General features: G+C 37.5%; 1 protein-coding gene across 2 annotated transcripts in view; it reads left to right on the top strand.

The window, feature by feature from the left end:
* Positions 1–17,322, top strand: part of UVRAG (UV radiation resistance associated) — a 335,339-nt gene that overhangs the window by 206,081 nt on the left and 111,936 nt on the right. For both annotated transcript variants that reach the window (XM_030917811.1, XM_010366787.1), the window contains one exon: positions 2,227–2,392. In XM_030917811.1, coding sequence (XP_030773671.1) covers positions 2,227–2,392 — 166 coding nt within the window. The remainder of the gene's footprint in view (positions 1–2,226; positions 2,393–17,322) is intronic.

The raw sequence follows: 17,322 nt of genomic DNA, 5'->3' as shown, positions 1-17,322 counted from the left end.
AGAAACTCACAGTTCCAGCAGTGACTCCACACCTATATAGATATTCTGGAGAATTGTGGACACAATTCTCTCAGTTATTTCATCACTCATAGTTTCTACCTATACAGCTTTGACCAAGCCATTTATACCACCTGGGTCTCATTTCTCTCTTCTCCAAGTTGGTAGCATCAGACCCAGTGATTGCAAAAGTTTATCTTAGTTATATTATTGTATGATAATGAATTTATAATGTAACAAATATATAATGTAAAGTACTTTTAGTCCCTAAGGTAGTCTGATGTATGGGTTTCAGCAGAAGGAAAGCATTGTGGTAGTATTCAGGTACTTGGGTGGGACTGGGGCAAGAGGACATGGTCTCTAAAAATAATTAGGATTCTAGTTAGTTAGGGCATGACTCAGTAGTTGGTTGAAAATGACTGCTGTTTGATTTTTTTCCGTGAGTTTGTTTTAGAGAACAGACATTCCTTGAGAAGCCCATTTTCTGTTGAGTACTTTGCAATTCATTGAGGATTCTCAGACTTTTTATGTGTTCTTTGCTCTTACTAGAACACTGTGAAGAAACTAAGGTGGTACACGTGTGTCATATGTTTCATACATTCCAGGCTCCCAAGTTAAAAGATTGTTATATACTGAGCACAGTGGCACACACCTGTAGTCCCAGTTACTTGGGAGGCTGAGGCATGAAGATTTCTTGAGCCCAGGAGTTTGAAGTCGGCCTGGGCAACATAGTGAGACCCCATCTTTTTTAAAAAAATAATTGTTGTATTAATGTTTAACAATAAAGTTCTGAGACAGTACAGTAGACTGGTTAATGGTGAAGGATTGGGTGTCAAGCCAACCTGTTTACTAGCTCTATTACTTTGGAAAGATTTCTTAATCTCTGAGCCTTAGTTTCTTTATCTGTAAAAGGAATGAAATAGCATTTAAAAGGTGTTTAACATTGTTAAGTGAATGAATGTCATATATAAAGTACCATAGGCAGTTCTGGATGGAAAAAGTATATATGTAAAATGCATATATAAATAGTTACTTCTTTTTATAAGACTACCAAAGAAAAACCAATAGTCTGCTATGGTAGTTAAGGATAGAAAATTCACTGAGGAATGGATGGCTATAGTGGCACTTCTACCATAAGAAGGTAGTGCTTAGATAATTAAGTAGAAATAGAAAGAAGAATGCGAAAATGTTATTAGTAATTGAGGTTGAAGCCACCCTTAGAAGTCAGGGAATAGTCAAGCCATGGCCATTGTGATCATTTCAGCCCTTCTTCTCTAGCCAGATGGGATATTCCAGATTATGTGTTAAATGTTTTAGTGTATGAGTGCACACACATGTACTTGTGCACTTTTAAAAGCATTTAGGAGTACTGTATACCAAGAAGATCCTGTTTCCTTCCTCTTGGGGGAAGTTTAAAACTTTCTGTTGTATTACTCCCTGTTCTTAGCCCCTGAATCATCATTTCTCACTGGATAGATAGTGGCAGAAATCTGGATAAGTTTTAAAAATGTAATTATCTGTGGCTTTTTGAAAACTAGATGCTTATGTCTGATTATAAGATACCTGCATTTTTTCCAAATAGTTGCTTCCACCTATATTGCATAAATAGGGTGGTATATGAACAGTGTGTTTTTCATCTTTTGCTTTTGCTGTTTAAAACTTTTCCCCCTTAACCCATATTACACTTCATAGACTTATTTATGTAACACTGTCTTTTTCAATATCAAGAACATACCCCATAAGAATGATTATACTATTTCATTTCTCTTTAGAATTAATAATTTTGTAAAATAGTACAACTGTATTGCCTAGGAAATTGTTAATGAATAAAATGTATAACCACTGTATAGTGTGTTTGTTATGTTTAAACCTCTGAAGCTAATTTTCATTTCATGTAATAGATTCAAGTATTAATTCTCCCTGTAAAAATGCTGGGAAAGAAAGCAATGGTTATCTGGATATAGTAAGAGTTCTTGCTTTAAGGTATATATCAAATGTTAATCTCATCACATTAATTATTGGGAAATAGTTTAAAATACGGTTAGTAGATGAAGTTTCAAGTCTTGTTAATATGTTTAAATTTGCATAACGTTTATATAATTTAGATAAGTGATTAATATTTTATGTACCACATATTTTTATAAAATATTCTTTGAAAATGATTTATTGTCTTGTGGTTATTGATAAGATAAATAGTTATTTTCTTTTCCTCTGCTTTTGAATTTACAGCAAAAGATGATGGAAGCATTGCTGTTGCCCTTGGTTATACTGCACATTTGGTCTCCATGATTTCCTTTTTCCTACAAGTACCCCTCAGATATCCTATAATTCATAAGGGGTCTAGATCAACAATCAAAGACAATATCAATGACAAACTGACGGAAAAGGAGAGAGAGTAAGTATATTTTTTAAAAAAATGATTTTAACATCAAGCCAGTATAAAACGTGGGGTATAATAAAATATATAAAATGTAACCTAAATTATGACAACTTTTATATAACCTTTGTAGAGTGCTCCATTTCATTTAAATCAAATGTAGTTGTTATATGAAACTAGTTATTCATATAAATTTTAATGACTCAACCCCTGAGCTCCCAAAAATTGCTAATGGTAGCAAATATTTACTTAAGTTTCATTTACTTTCTGCTTACTTTTGTGAGGATAAGTGTCAGATGATCTACAAATATTCACTTAGTACCTTTTGCCTGCCACTCAACAAGTGAAATGTTAAAAGATTTGTCAGAGATCTAACTAGGAAAAGATATAATGGCAGATTGAATGTAGCTGAAAAGTGGATTAGTGAATTGGAAGATAGGTCAGTAGAAAATACAAGTGTCTAATATACATGTAATTTCAGGCACAGGGAGGCTAGAAAGATTGTGGGGTAAACAAAATTTTAAGAGATAATGACTAAGAATTTTCAAATTTAACAAAAGCCATGAAATTACAAATTCAAGAAGCAGTAACAAAACAGAATGACAATAAAGAAAACATACCTGGGGAAATTAAACAGCTGAATATCAAAGATAAAGTGAAAATACTAAAAGCAGCTAGAGAGAAAGACATGATAGCTTGAAAAGATTGATAGTAAGACAAAGCTGATTTCTCAGTGGAACAACAGAAGCCAGATGGTGATGCGGTGACTTTTTAAAATACTGAAAAAACGCAACTGTCCACTTAGAATTCTATACCCAGTGAAAATATTATTCAAAAGTACAGGCAAAATAAAGATATTTCAGGCCATCAAAACTGAGAAGATCTATCCCAGCAGACCTACAGTAAAGGAAATATTAAAGGAAGAATAAAAATAATTTCAAACAGAAACATGGAAATACAGTATGGAACAAAGAATAAGAGAAAGGATAAAGATGTATATCTAAATTCATTTTGACTATAAATAAATACTAATGTCTTCTTAAATATAACATGCATATACATAATAATATATGTAGGTTTATAGTGCATAGTTCTAACACAAAAAGTAAAAAGGGTTGAGTGGGGTTAAAGTGCTCTGTGATCTTAGCATTGTCTGGAAAATGGTAAAGGTACCAATTTATATCAGACTAATAAATCAGGTATGCATATTGTACTTTTCTTTTTTTGCCTTCAGCACTTTAAATGTGTAATACCACTCTCTCCTGTCCTGTTAGTCTTCCACTGTAAAGTCTGCTGCCAGATGAATTGGAGCTCCATTGTATGTTACTTGTTTCTTTTTTTAAAAAAAATTAAATGATAGAGCTTTATTGCGAAAAACCGTTTGATTGCTAATGTAATCCAATTATTTGGTTCCATTGTGTGTTTTTTTTTTTTCGTTGTTTTTTTTTTTTTTTTTTTTTTTTTGAGATAGAGTCTTGCTCTGTTACCAGACTGGAGTGCAGTGGCGCAATCTTGGCTCACTGAAATCTTCACCTCCCAGGTTCAAGCGATTCTCCTGCCTCAGCCTCCCGAGTTGCTGGGAATACAGGTGTGCACCAGCACACCCAGCTAATTTTTGTATTTTTAGTAGAGATGAGGTTTTACCATGTTGGCCAGGATGGTCTCAATCTCTTGACCTCATGATCCGCCCTCCTTGGCCTGCCAAAGTGCTGGGATTACAGGCCATTGTGTGATTTTATAGCATTTTTTGCCACTGCTTTATTTATATTTATCCTTGTTTCTTTTGTCCTGCTGCTTTTAGGATCTTCTCTTTATACTTGACCTTTGGGAGTTTGATTGTTAAATGCTTTGAGGTAGTCTTCTTTGACTTAAATCTGTGTGGTGTTCTGTAACCTTCTTGTACTTGAATATTGATATTTTTTCCTAGGTTTGGGAAGTTCTGTTATTATTCTTTTCTACTCCTATCTCTTTCTCTACCTCCTCTTTAAAGCCAGTAACTCTTAAGTTTGCCCTTTGAGGTTCTTTTCTAGTTCTGTAGGCATGCTTCATTCTTTTTTATTCTTTTTTATTTTGTCTCCTCTGAGCATTTTCAAATAGCCTGAATTCTAGACCACTAATTCTATCTTCTCCTTGATCAATGCTTCTATTAAGAGACTTTAATGCGTTTTTCAATATTTCAGTTGCATTTTTCACCTCCAGAATATCCACTTGATTCTTTTTAATTATTTCAGTCTCTTTGTTAAATTTATCTGATGTAAGTCTGAATTCCTTCTCTGTATTGTCTTGAATTTCTTTGTGTTTCCACAAAACAGCTAATTTGAATTCTCTGTCCGAAAGATCACGTATCTCTGTTTCTCCAGAATTGGTCCCTGATGCCTTATTTAGTTAATTTGGAGAGGTCATGTTTTCCTTGATGGCCTTGATGCTTGTGGATGTTTGCCAGTGTCTGGGCGTTGAAGGGTTTAGGTATTTACTGTAGTCTTCACAGTGTGGGCTTGTTTATACCTGTCTTTCTTGAGAAGGTTTTCCAAGTTTTTGAAAGGACTTAGATGTTGTGATCTAAGCTGTATCTGCATTAAGGGGAACCCTAAGCTCAGTAACACTGTAGTTCTTGCAGTCTTGTAGAGGTACCACTTGGTGGTCTTGGATAAGATCCAAAAGACTTCTCTGGATTACCAGGCAGAGACTCCTGTTCTCTACCCTTATTTTTCTCAGAGTCTCTCTCTCTATGCTGAGCTGCCTGGAGCTGGGAGTAGGGGGACACAATCACCCTCGTGGCCTCCACCACTGGGATTTCCCTGGTTCAGACCTGACACCAGCATAGGACTGGGTCTTACCCTAGGCCCTGTGTAACCTCTACCTGGCTACCACCTATGTTTGCCTAAGACCCTATGGCTCTACAATTAGCAGGTGGTGAAGCCAGCCAGGATTGTGTTCTTCCCTTCAGGGCAGCAAGTTTCCCCCAGCCCCTGAGCAGGTCCAGAGATGTTGTTTGGGAGCCAAAGACTAGAGTCCAAAGCCTTAGAAATCTATCTGGTGCTCTAGTCTATTGCAGCTAAGCTGGCACTTAAACTGTAACTCTTCCCTCTCCGTATCATAGGCAGAGGATTCTCTCCACATGGCCAGCATCACCGTAGACCCCTGGTGGGTACTGCCAGGCTATCACTGATGTTCACTGAAGGCTCAAGGGCTCTTCAGTTAGCTTGTGGCAAATGCTGCCACACCTGGGACTCACACTTCAGGGCAAAGGGCTCCCCTCTGGACCAGGACAGGTCCAGAAATGCCATCCAAGAGCCAAGGCCTGGAATCAGGGACCCCAAAAGCCCATTTTGTGCTCTACTCCACTGTGGCCAAGCTGGTACCTGAAAGTAGAACATCTCAGAGTCTCACCCAAGGCCCATGGCTTACTGTCTGGGTATTACTCCTGGTTCTTCAGAGCCCAAGGGCTTTTTGGTCACAGGTGATGAATCCTGCCAGGACTTGGTCCTTCCTTTCAAGGCAATACATTCCCTTCTGGCCAAGCGTGTTTCTAGATACGTCATCTGGGAGCTAGGGTCTGGAATGGGGGCCTCGTGATTGCCCAGTGCCCTATCCTATTGTGGCTAAGCTGGTATCCAAGATGCAAGACAAAGTCTCTTTCTTCTCCTCTCAAGCAGAAGGAAGGAGTCTTTTTTTTGCTGCAGGCTACACTGCCTGCGGTTGATGAAGGGGTATCACAAGAACTTCCTTAGCCACCCTGGCTAGTTTCCCATGTCCATTGCCTCTAAGGCCAGCGCTAGCACTAGGACTTACCGAGGAATTGCAGTCTTCATGGCCTAGACTGTCTTTCAAGATTATTTAGAACCCCAGAGCACCTTTTCCATGGTAGAAAGGTTTGCCAAAACTCAAGTTCTAACCACTGGGATAGGTGATTCCCCTCTGACTAGGGCTGATCTAAATGCTGCCCCCATGGATGGGCATTGGCTGAGTTTAGTCCAGTTTTGTTTCCCACTGTGACAGAGCGGCACTGAGTTCAATGCAAAGTACCACAATCACTGTGCTCTCCCTCCCTCAAGAGCACAGATGCTCTGTATCTCATGGCCGCTGCGACAGGAATGGGGAAGGCGCAGCGTCAGCAATTCAAGTCTGTCTTCTCTACCCTCTTCAGTGCCTTTTACAGCTATATGAGGTTAAAACCAGGTACTGTGATTGCTTACCTGATTTTTGGTTCTTATGTAGGTGCTTTTTTGTGTGTGTAGATGGTTGTTAAATTGGTGTTCCTGCAAGGTTAGCAGGGGAACAATCAGTGAAAGCATCTATTCAGCCATCTTGCTTCACCCTCCTCATGGTGTTTTCTTATAATCCTTTTCATTTCTGTAAGGTTTGTAGTAATGTCCCCACTTTCATTTCTCGTTTTACTGCAGTTTCTTTCCTCTTTTTCACAGTTAGTCTAGCTAAAGATTTGTCAGTTTCTTTTCAAAGAACTGACTTGTGGTTTTATTGATTCTCTCTAGTGTTTTTTTGCTCCCATTTTGTATATGTCTGCTCTTATCTTTATTATTTCCTTCATTCTGCTAGCTTTGTGTTTTATTTTCTTTTTCCTGTAGTTTCTTAAAGATGGCAACTTAGGTTAATGAGATCTTTACCCAATGTTTACACCTATAAAACAGTTTCCACACCCCATACATTTTTGTATGTTTTTTTTTTTTAATTAATGTCAAAGTATTTTCTGATTTCCTTGTGATTTCTTTATTGACCACTGGTTGTTTATAAGAGCATTGTTTTGCTGGGCGTGGTGGCTCACGCCTGTAATCCTAGCACTCTGGGAGGCCAAGGCAGGCAGATACTTTGAGGCCAGGAGTTTGAGACCAGCCTTCACAACATGGCGAGACGCTGTCTTTACAAAAAATACAAAAATTAGCTGAGTGTGGTGGTGGGCACCTGTAGTCCCAGCTACTCAAGAAGCTGAGGTGGGATAATTGATTAAGCGCAGGAGGCGAAGGCTGCAGTGAGCCGAGATTGCAGCACTGCACTCCAGCCTGGGCAACAGAGGAAGACCTTGTCTCAAAAAAATGGAAAGAGAGAGAGAGCATTAATTTTTCCATATTTGTGAATTTTCTAGTTTTCCTTTTGTTATTCATTTCTCATTTTATTCCATTGTGACAGAGAAGCAGAGATGTTAGTTTTATGATTTTAATATTTTTTAAATTATGAAGACTTGTTTTGTGGCCTAATGTATTGTCTGTCCTGGAGAACATTCCACATGCACTTGAGAAAAATGTGTATTCTGCTGTCATTAGATGCAGTGTTCTATTTATGTCTGTTAGATCTAGTTGGTTTATGATGTTCTCAAGTCCTCTGTTTGCTTATTGATCTTCTGTCTAAATGTTCCATTTATGATTGAGAGTCGGCTGTTGAATCTTCAACTATTACTGTAAAACTGTGTATTTCTCCTTTCAATTCTGTCAACATTTGCTTTGTATATTTTAGACCTCTGTTGTTTTGTGCACATATTTCTTGTTATGTCTGCCTGATGAATTGACCCTTTTATTGGTATATTTTTGCCTCTTATAACAACTTTTGACCAAAAGACGGTTTTATCTGATGTTAGTATAACCACCCCAGCTCTCCTTTGCTTACTATTTGCATGGACTATCTTTCCCATCTTTTCACTTTGAACCTTTTGATCTAGAATAAGTCTCTTGAAGATGGTGTATAGTTGGAGCATGTCTTTTATGCATTCCTCCAGTCTCTGCCTTTGGATTAGAGTTTGTAATCCACTTACACTTAGTTACTGATAGGGAAAAACGCCACTTTGCTATTTGTTTTCTGTATGTCTTATGCTTTTTTGTGTGTCTTATTTCCTTTATTACTGCCTTCTTTTGTGCTTAGTTGATATTTTTTGAGGTGTACCCTTTTGATTCCTTTCTCATTTCCTTTTCTGTGTATTTTATAGATTTTTTTATGGTTATGATGGGGCTTTTAATTAATGTCCTACACTTATAACATTCTAGTTTGAACGGATACCAGTAAGCTTCAGTAGCATATAAAACCTCTGTTTCTATACACCTCTGTTCCTCCCTCTCATCTTTATGTTGTTGTCACAAATTGCATTATTATGTGTTGTGTGCCCATAGTACTATCTTTTTTATTTACATATATAATTACCTTTTCTGGATTTTTATTTCTTTATACAGCTTCAAGTTACTATCTGTGGTCCTTTAATTTCAGTTGAAGGCCTTAGCTTTCACTTTCTGGTTGCACTGAGCCTAGCTGTCAGCCAGAGGGGAAAGTGTAGGCTCTTCAGGTTTTTTCTGAATATGCATCTTGTTTTGGGCATGAATGTAGCTTCTAAATTCCCCAGTATGCTTGGACATTTTTGAATGACCAAATTTCTCAAAGAAACTCCAGCTTTTCTTCCCAGGCTTTAGGCAATCTGTTTTGTGTCTGAACTGTAATATTTTTTGCCCCAGGTGGCTCTGGGTTGTTTGTTTGCCTTATTACTTGAACATTGTTAGCTGCTTTTCAGTTCTGAGTGAGTTCAGACTAGGTGAGGAACAAGGGAAAGTAACTCGCATTAGTCCTTCAGGTAGCCACCAGACAAGTTAGAACAGACACACTTTTTTTCTTTTTTTTTTTAAATAAGAATCTGGACTGTTCTCTCAAGATCAAAAAATGAGGTGCCATACTGAGAGGGCAGGCTGTCGTCTTCAAGATCTATGCTGAGCTGGAGAGGAGGGTAGTCAAAAGAGAGGGCAAGTCAAAAAGCTGCAAAACTTTATTCCTGGTTTTGAGTTTCCTTTTTCTTGATTTGACTTTCAGACAATTGATAAAAACCTTTGACTATTTTCCGGGGGTTTGACAAAGTTGATTTTGATGATTTTTCTTGATTTTTTTTTTTTTAGATGTTTCCCTGGAGAGATAGGTCTTTGGCTGTATCTATTGTACCATTTTTGCTGACATCATTTGGTTTGTTTACAATGATGAAAAACATGGCTTATAAGGGATGAAGGGACGCCTAGATGATTTTAAGCAAAAGAGAATACCATGACCAGATATATACTTAAGAAAGATCACCTTGTAGTTCTCTGGAGACTGGGCTATTTCCAACCAGCCTTCTCCTAGTGCCATAATGTTCAAATTAAGTGTCTTCCCAGATTTTTATCAAAATTTTTCATGATAATATGACTTTAAAATTAGTTATCCAGGAAAATCTCTTTCAGAACTTGCAGGAAGAGTGTTCCTTGAGATGGTAAATATTCTTGCTCTAGATCAGTTGCATACTTTAATTTGTGAAGTAGCAACTTAATATGTGGGCAATTTCAAGTAGCATGCTGCCCAGTGTGAGTAGCAGCAGTGATTTCTTGATTGATTGATTGGTTTTTCTCAAGTGATCTGGTAAGGCCAGCTGGTTTTAGGTGATTATGTTACCCCTTTTTTCTTTGGCAGCCAGAGGAACCACAGGAATTGCATTTTGGTGAATGAATTTTATATTCTGCCTCTATCTTCCTCCTTTTGCTGAAACACATTGTATTTTGTTGATTTTGATATATACATTTTGGGCATTTTAATATTGACAAAAATGAGATGCATCTTATAATTACTGGCATGTTATATTATAATTGATAGTACTTTTCTTAGTGTTACATAAGTTAATGATGCATTTTACAATTGGTGCTGTCTTAGATTTTATGAACTATTAAGTGTTTTAGCTGGTTTTATGCATTTTTGTGAAGTACTTCAAATCCTTTTTGGAACAACATAGATGTATAAATAAATATATAAATAGAAATATATTTATTGATTATGCTTATGCGCCAGTTATTCTTAGCCTGGATCACTGAAAGAGCAGATTTAGACATGGTTTTTCTTTCTCTTGTTTTCAATTTTGATGTAAACCTTTCCAGGACATTAGATGGAATCAGGTCTTCATGGGAGACGGCAAGTAGAAATTGAGTGACTCATTGGATAAATTATAATTAATGTAATGGCCCTAGGAATTTTCAGCCTCTCCTCTCTCTGATTATGTGTCTCATCTGGCTGTTAGCACGTGAGATGTTAGAGTTCAAAGCTCTATTTAGCCAGTTTTGCTGGAAGAAAACAAGACCAATTTCTTTTCTTTGTCTGGCCTGTTTGAAACACAGGCCTCGACTGATGCCTTGCCTAAACCATTACTTGTGCACCTGCATTCTGTAAAGGGAAACCCTGAAATCTTTGCTGCATTTCACTGTGAGGCTCAGACCACAAAACATGAAGAATGTAACCAGAGTCCAGCTGCAATGTTCCTCCACCCCCTACTTCTTTCACTGAGGACTGAAAAGTATGTTTTAAAGTGATTTTTAGAATGAAATTTATTAGTCTTTGTTATTGTGCTACTTAACTGTCCGGTAGATAATAAATTCAGAATGGATTAGTGAAACAAGCCATGAGTTAGGGCCGAGCTGATCAGAGCATATGGCTTTTTCAGGGCCTTAAAAGATGTCTGAAGTTTGTTTTATTCTCAGAAGGAGAAACAGGGCTGGTATAATTGGCAGGCACGTTTGAAACTTTCTGGCCTGCTCACAGCAATACTTTTATACATCTCTAAAAGATGGTCAGCTATTTTTCTGTTGTAGAGTTATTGGAACTTAGAGAAATGGTAATGCTGTTTCCTTGATTTTGTGTAGTTATGTTTGTTCCCATGGAGGATCCTGACCTTACCAAAACCCCAAGAGTTGCCCTTTTTACCTGATTGAGTCTGATTTCTTTTCAAGACAGAATTTCTAATGTATAAAGAAATTGTGATGTGTTCAAAATCAGATAATATTGGGCCAGGATCATAGTCGTTGCATGTGGACCCGATTCTCATTAGAGTGGAATGGTCTAACACCTTTTCTGTGACTAGGTGCATAAAGAGGTCATATATCCAATGTATAAAGAGGTTGGCCAAACAGGTCCCCAGGTCTTATGACCTGCGTTTTTTATTATTCTTGCAGCCACATAGACAGGTCTAGAGGTTTATGGACCTTCCCGTTCTGCATAACTAGGTTGCATTTTGCCAAGAGGGAAGAGACAAAGGAGTGTGCAGAGTAGCAGTGAGCAGGCTGATTCCTTATCTCTGTATTCCCTCAGCCTTCCTCTTGGCTGAGCAACACTGACTTGATAAATAAATGAATGAAAATGTCTTTCTGATGGCCTCTTCTTGAAGCAATTAGAATACGTTGAGCTTTATTTGTGTAAGTAACAAGTGTTCTGTAGAAATAGTGACTAGCACCCAGGATTTTGTTGGTAAAAAGCTTATATTGAAAACATAAATGAAAATTCCAGAACTCTAGTTTTCAGACTGCTGTAATTCTGACTCCTCATTTCTATTATTAACTGCTTCAGGCATACTTAAACACCTGTTGACAACATCTTATATTAAGAATTACATCTTCCTTCCTTAAAAATTCTCAGCTTCTGTTTGTTAATCAAACTATTTTAGTGCAGAGAGTACAGAAATGATTGCTGTTTTCACTAAATTAGCATCTATTTGCTTTCATGGCATCCGATTAAATCTGATGGCCTTCTTCCAGAAGTGGGGAATCATGGTTAGGTTTAAATGCTATGTCTTTCATTTTCAACTCTCTTCTGTGTATCCTATAAATTAGAACATTTCTTATAACCCTTCATCTTCATTTTATTATAGGTTGTTGCTCAGATGTTGGCATTTAGAGCACTCAGTAGACCCAGACCCCAAACCTTTAAATTGGATGATAAATACGATGACTTGAGGCAGTGGAAAAGAGTGGACCAAATGCTTTGGTTTTCTGTTTTCCTTGCTATGCAACTTTAAAGTATAATTAAGCAAATATTTTTCAGGGTGACTAATACTACTGAAATGAATGAAATTATTAGTTCTTTTGGATTTTCCACTTGATTACAGGAATTTGACCTAACTTGAAAAATCTCTGTTAATGTGAAAACTTTCCCGAGTGTCTGTAGTCCAACTCTCTGTAATTACCTAACAGTGCACCATGAAACAGAAATAAAGATGAAAAAAAAAAAAAAGAAGTCCATGCAGAATTGTAGACTTTACTGTATTTTAGAACCAGTCGGAATATTATTCCGTCATCTAATTGAACCCTTCATTTCACAAATGGAGAAACAGGTTGAAAGATGAAGTGAGGTCATACAAGTTAACTAAGCATTCATTTTGATATGCCCCTCTGAGGAGAGGCAAGCCCAGAAGATGAAGTGCTAATTATTAAGTATAGTACTTGTAAAGCAAACATATAGGAGATGGAAGAAGTATTTTTATCAAAATAGGTCTGTACTGGAGCCTGAAATATTCCTTTTTCCTGATTTAGGGAAAGCACTCTTGTAAATAATGCAGTAATGTGAATCTCTGAATATTAAGCAGTTACTGTGTTACGTTCTCACTGAAAATGTTAATTATTCACGTCATATTTATTAGTTAGTTCACTTGACATTTGTTTTTCCTCTAAAAGGTATGGTGCAAAATGCATCTCTTTTTTTCTCTCTTGCCTCCAATTATTTAAACTCGACAAAATTTTTGTTTTTTTATTTCCAATTATTTTGGGCTTTTGGGGTCATGTTGGCTTCTCTCTTATTGCTGAGTGACTGTGGCAGTGTTCTCCTCTCTGAGTCTTGGTTCTCCTGGCATAGTACCTATGTCACTATGCCACTCGGTTGTTATAAGGATTAAATAAGCACAGTGCTTGGTATACAGAAAATGCTTAACAAAATTTTGGAACTACTATTATGTATACGTTGAGCTTTGCAATAGGAATCCTAGGCATGTAAGTTTTTATTCTATGTGCTAGATAGAAGATGGGCCTAATAAAGGGTAAGGAGAATTAAAAATGTAACCCAGTGGGAAAGCACTGTGTTCCCTTTTGTAATAGTGCTGTGGGGTACATCATCTGTAAGTCAGTGGTCTAAGTGCAAAGGACTAGTAAAGTTCCCTATAATGCAGGGGTGAAAACTGGTGTAAGTCTGAAGGCTTGTCTGTTTATAGGCATACCTCATTTTATTGCATTTTGCATTGTTGTACGTCATAGAGACTGTATTTTTTACAAATTGAAGGTTTGTGGTAACCTTGCATCAAGCAAGTCTGTCAGTGGTATTTTTCCAACAGTATGTGCTCACTTTGTGTGTCTGTGTCACATTTTATAAACTTTCACAATATTTCAAGCTTTTCATTATTATTGTATCTATTATGACCTATAATCAGTGATCTTTCATGTTATTGTTGTAATTATTTTGGGAAATACAAACCACACCCATATAAGATGGCAAAGTTAATGAATGTTGTGTGTGTGCTGACTGCTCCACTGACCAGCTCTTCCCCCATCTCTCTCCCTCTCCTGGAACCTCCATATTCCCTGAGACACAACATTATTGAAACTAGACCAATTAATATAGCCCTATAATGGCCTCTGAGTGTTCAAGTGAAAGGAAGAGTTCCAGTATCTCATTTTAAATTAACAGCTAGGAATGATTGAGCTTAGTGCGGAAAGCGTGTGAAAAGCTGAGATGGGCTGAAAGCTAGGCCTCTTGGGTGAAACAGCCAAGTTGTAAATTCAAAGGAAAAGTCCTTGAAAGAAATTAAAAGTGCTACTCCAGTGAACATATAAATGATAAGAAAGTGAAAAGACTTACTGCTGATATGGATACAGTTTTAGTGGTCTGGATAAACAATCAGACCAGCCACAACATTCCTGTAAGCCAAAGCCTCATCTAGAGCAAGGACCTAACTTTCTTCAGTTGTTTGAAATCTGAGAGAAACGAGGAAGCTGCAGGAGAAAAGTTGGAAGCTACAGAGGTTGTGTTAATGAGGTTTAAGGGAAGAAGCCATCCCTAGAACATAGAAGTACAAGGTGAAGCAGGAAGTGCTGATAGAGAAGCTGTAGCAAGTTATCCAGAAGATCTAGCTAAGAGCATTGATGAAGGTGGCTATACTAAACAGATTTTCAAGGTAGACAAAATAGCCTTCTGTTGGAAGGAAATGCCATCTAGGACTTTGATAGCTGGAAAGGAGAAGTCAATGCCTGACTGCAAAGATTCAAAGGAAAGGCTGACTCTTTTATTAGGGGCTAATACAGCTGCTAACTTTAAGCTAATGTTCAGTGACCATTCTGAAAATCCTGGGGCCCTTAAGAATGATGCTAACTATACTCTGTGTTCTATGAATGTAACATCAAATCCTAGATGACAGCACATCTGTTTACAACATGGTTTATTGAATATTTTAAGGCTCCTGTTGAGACCTACGGCTCAGAAAAAATATTCCTTTCAAAATCTTACTGTTCATTGAAAACATGTGGTTACCCACGAGCGCTCATGGAGATGTACAAGGAGATGAAAGTTGTCTTCATGCCTGCTAACACAGTATCCATTCCGCAGCCCATGGATGACTTTTAAGTCCTCTTATTTAAGAAACACATTTCATAAGGCTGTAACTGCCATACATAGTGATTCCTCTGATGGATCTGGGCAGAGTCCCTTGAAAACCTTCTGGACAGTATTCACCATTCTAAATGCCATTCAGAATATTCATGATTCATGGGAGGAGATAAAAATATCAGCATTAACAGAAGTTTGGAAGAAGTTGATTCCAAACCTCATGGATGATTTTGAAGGGTTCAAGACTTCAGTGGAAGAAATAGCTATTTCATGATAAAAGTTTAATGATGTTCCTTCTTATGGATGAGCAAAGAAAGTGGTTCCTTGAGATGGAACCTAATTCTAGTGAAGATGATGTAAAAAAATAATTTAGAATGTTACATAAACTTAGTTGACAAGGAAGTGGCAGAGTTTGAGAGGAAGGATTGACTCCAATTGTAGAAGAAGTTCTACTGTGGGTAAATGCTATCAGACAGCATTGCATGTTGCAGAGAAATCTTTCATGAAAGTCAAAGTCAGTTGATGCCAAAAACTTCATTGTTGTCTTATTTTAAGAAATTGTCACAGCCACTCCAACCTTTACAAACCACCACCCTGATTAATCAACAGCTATTGCCAACTAGGCAAGACCTTCCACCAGCAAAAACATTATGACTCTCTGAAGGCTCAGATGATCATTAGCAGTTTTTAGCAATAGTATGTTTTTAAATTATTTACATTGTTTTAAACTGTATATTTTGTATTTTCTTTAATTTTTTCCATGAACACATGTTCAAAGATATTTTAAAAACATAATGCTATTTTCATATATACCGGGAAACAAAAAAAAATTGTGTGAGTCACTCTTTATTGAGATACTCACTTTATTTATTTTTATTTTTTTGTAGAGACAGGGTCCCGCTATGTTGACCAGGCTGATCTCGAACTCCTGGCCTCAAGCGATACTTCTGCCTCGCCCTCCCAAAATGCTGGGATTACAGGTGTGAGCCACAACACCCGGCCAAGATACTAACTTTTCTGCAGTGGTTTGGAACCAGACCCACAATATATCCAATGTATGTCTGTACCTCAAATAGGCCGAGAGTTTACTATCTACAGTCTACTAAGTAGTCACGTAAGCATGTGGGCCTTGGAAGATATGGGTTAGTGAATGCTGAAGCCCTTATTCTTACAAGGAATGCAGAGCATTTTCAAACTAACTAGTTCTCAACCTGGCCCACTATTTACTTTTTTAGTCGTATCTCCAGGTTCCTTCCCAGTTCGTAACCAATGCTTCAGTCAGACTGAATAATTGGTTGTTTTCCAAACACATCACAGTATTTCCTACCTGGATACTCATTGTCCATGCTATTTATCTGGAAAGCCTTCCCTAGCCACCTCTAGTATCACAACTGTGCTTGTACATGAAGCCCTCCCTTAGTATCTAAACTTTCCTCATAAACTCTTTCTTGATTTCCCATAGTTTGGTAAACTGTAATTCTTTTGGATTCCTGTGAACGATTCTCTCTATATGGTATCACAGAAATGAAGTTCTTTTATATGTACTTTAATTTAATAACAGCCAAACTCAGTGATGCAGGTAGTGTATTTGAGTTATTTATCCTTGTCTGAAATATTTTCAGGGTAGAAACTGCATCTTACTTGGTATCAGACTTCCCTGCCTTGCAGAGAGGCTTGTATTTTGTAGACACTCAATAAATATTTATTGAATTAGGAGAGTAAAAGGAACATTCCATTTTTGCAAATTCTATTAGGTAATCTGACACTCTACTCTGTGGCCCATTGTTTTAACTCTGGGTGCTCTGGCCAGGACAATCATTATTTCACAGAGTCCCTTGGGATCGTAGCAAGCTATTAACTTCTGTGCTTGTTGTAATCCAAGGCACAGGCATCAGCACTGATGGGGTTATGTTCAGGGGTGTGAGCAAAGAACATGTTTTAAATGAGGAATCCCCATGGAAATTCAGGCAGTAGAGATCAACAAAATAAAAATGCAGAAGGTGGCTGCTGGGTGAGACAGGAAATGAACACCTTGTGAAGATTAGGCATTCCACTGAGAGGGGAAATGTGGAAAACGAGTCAAGAGAAATTGTGCAGCTATTTCATCACTGACACTTGGAGGTATATTGTTGTGTGTGTTGTTTTTAATGAAGTGTGCTTTTATAGTGCTGATGTTATTATCTGGATGAGGAAGTCTTCTCTAGTATTATTGTCATCTCAGCTTTCTGTAACCAACAAAATTAAAATACAGTAATGTAATGGGACAGTGGGATAAGAAAGAAAACCAGATGACTCTGACATGTGACCCCAGCCTAAACTTACTGCTTTTCTAGTTTTCAGCATATTGAAATCAAAGTAGAGTCCAGTGTATTGCTTGCAGGAGCTGGGGGTATTGGACAGAGGAATAATACATTTGGTTAATAATGTCCTGAGTTCAGTACTGTTACATTATTAGTATATGTGAAATCAGTGTTTCTCAACAGGAGTCCCAACACATCAGTGAGCGTGCCAGTAGTTCATGGACTAACCATTTGCAGTCCATCAATATTTATCATAGGAGAGCATAGATGCTTTGTGTTCTG

Source organism: Rhinopithecus roxellana, chromosome 15, assembly GCF_007565055.1.
Source record: "Rhinopithecus roxellana isolate Shanxi Qingling chromosome 15, ASM756505v1, whole genome shotgun sequence".
Lineage (NCBI taxonomy): Eukaryota > Metazoa > Chordata > Mammalia > Primates > Cercopithecidae > Rhinopithecus > Rhinopithecus roxellana.
This window is presented reverse-complemented; position numbering and strand designations above follow the sequence as displayed.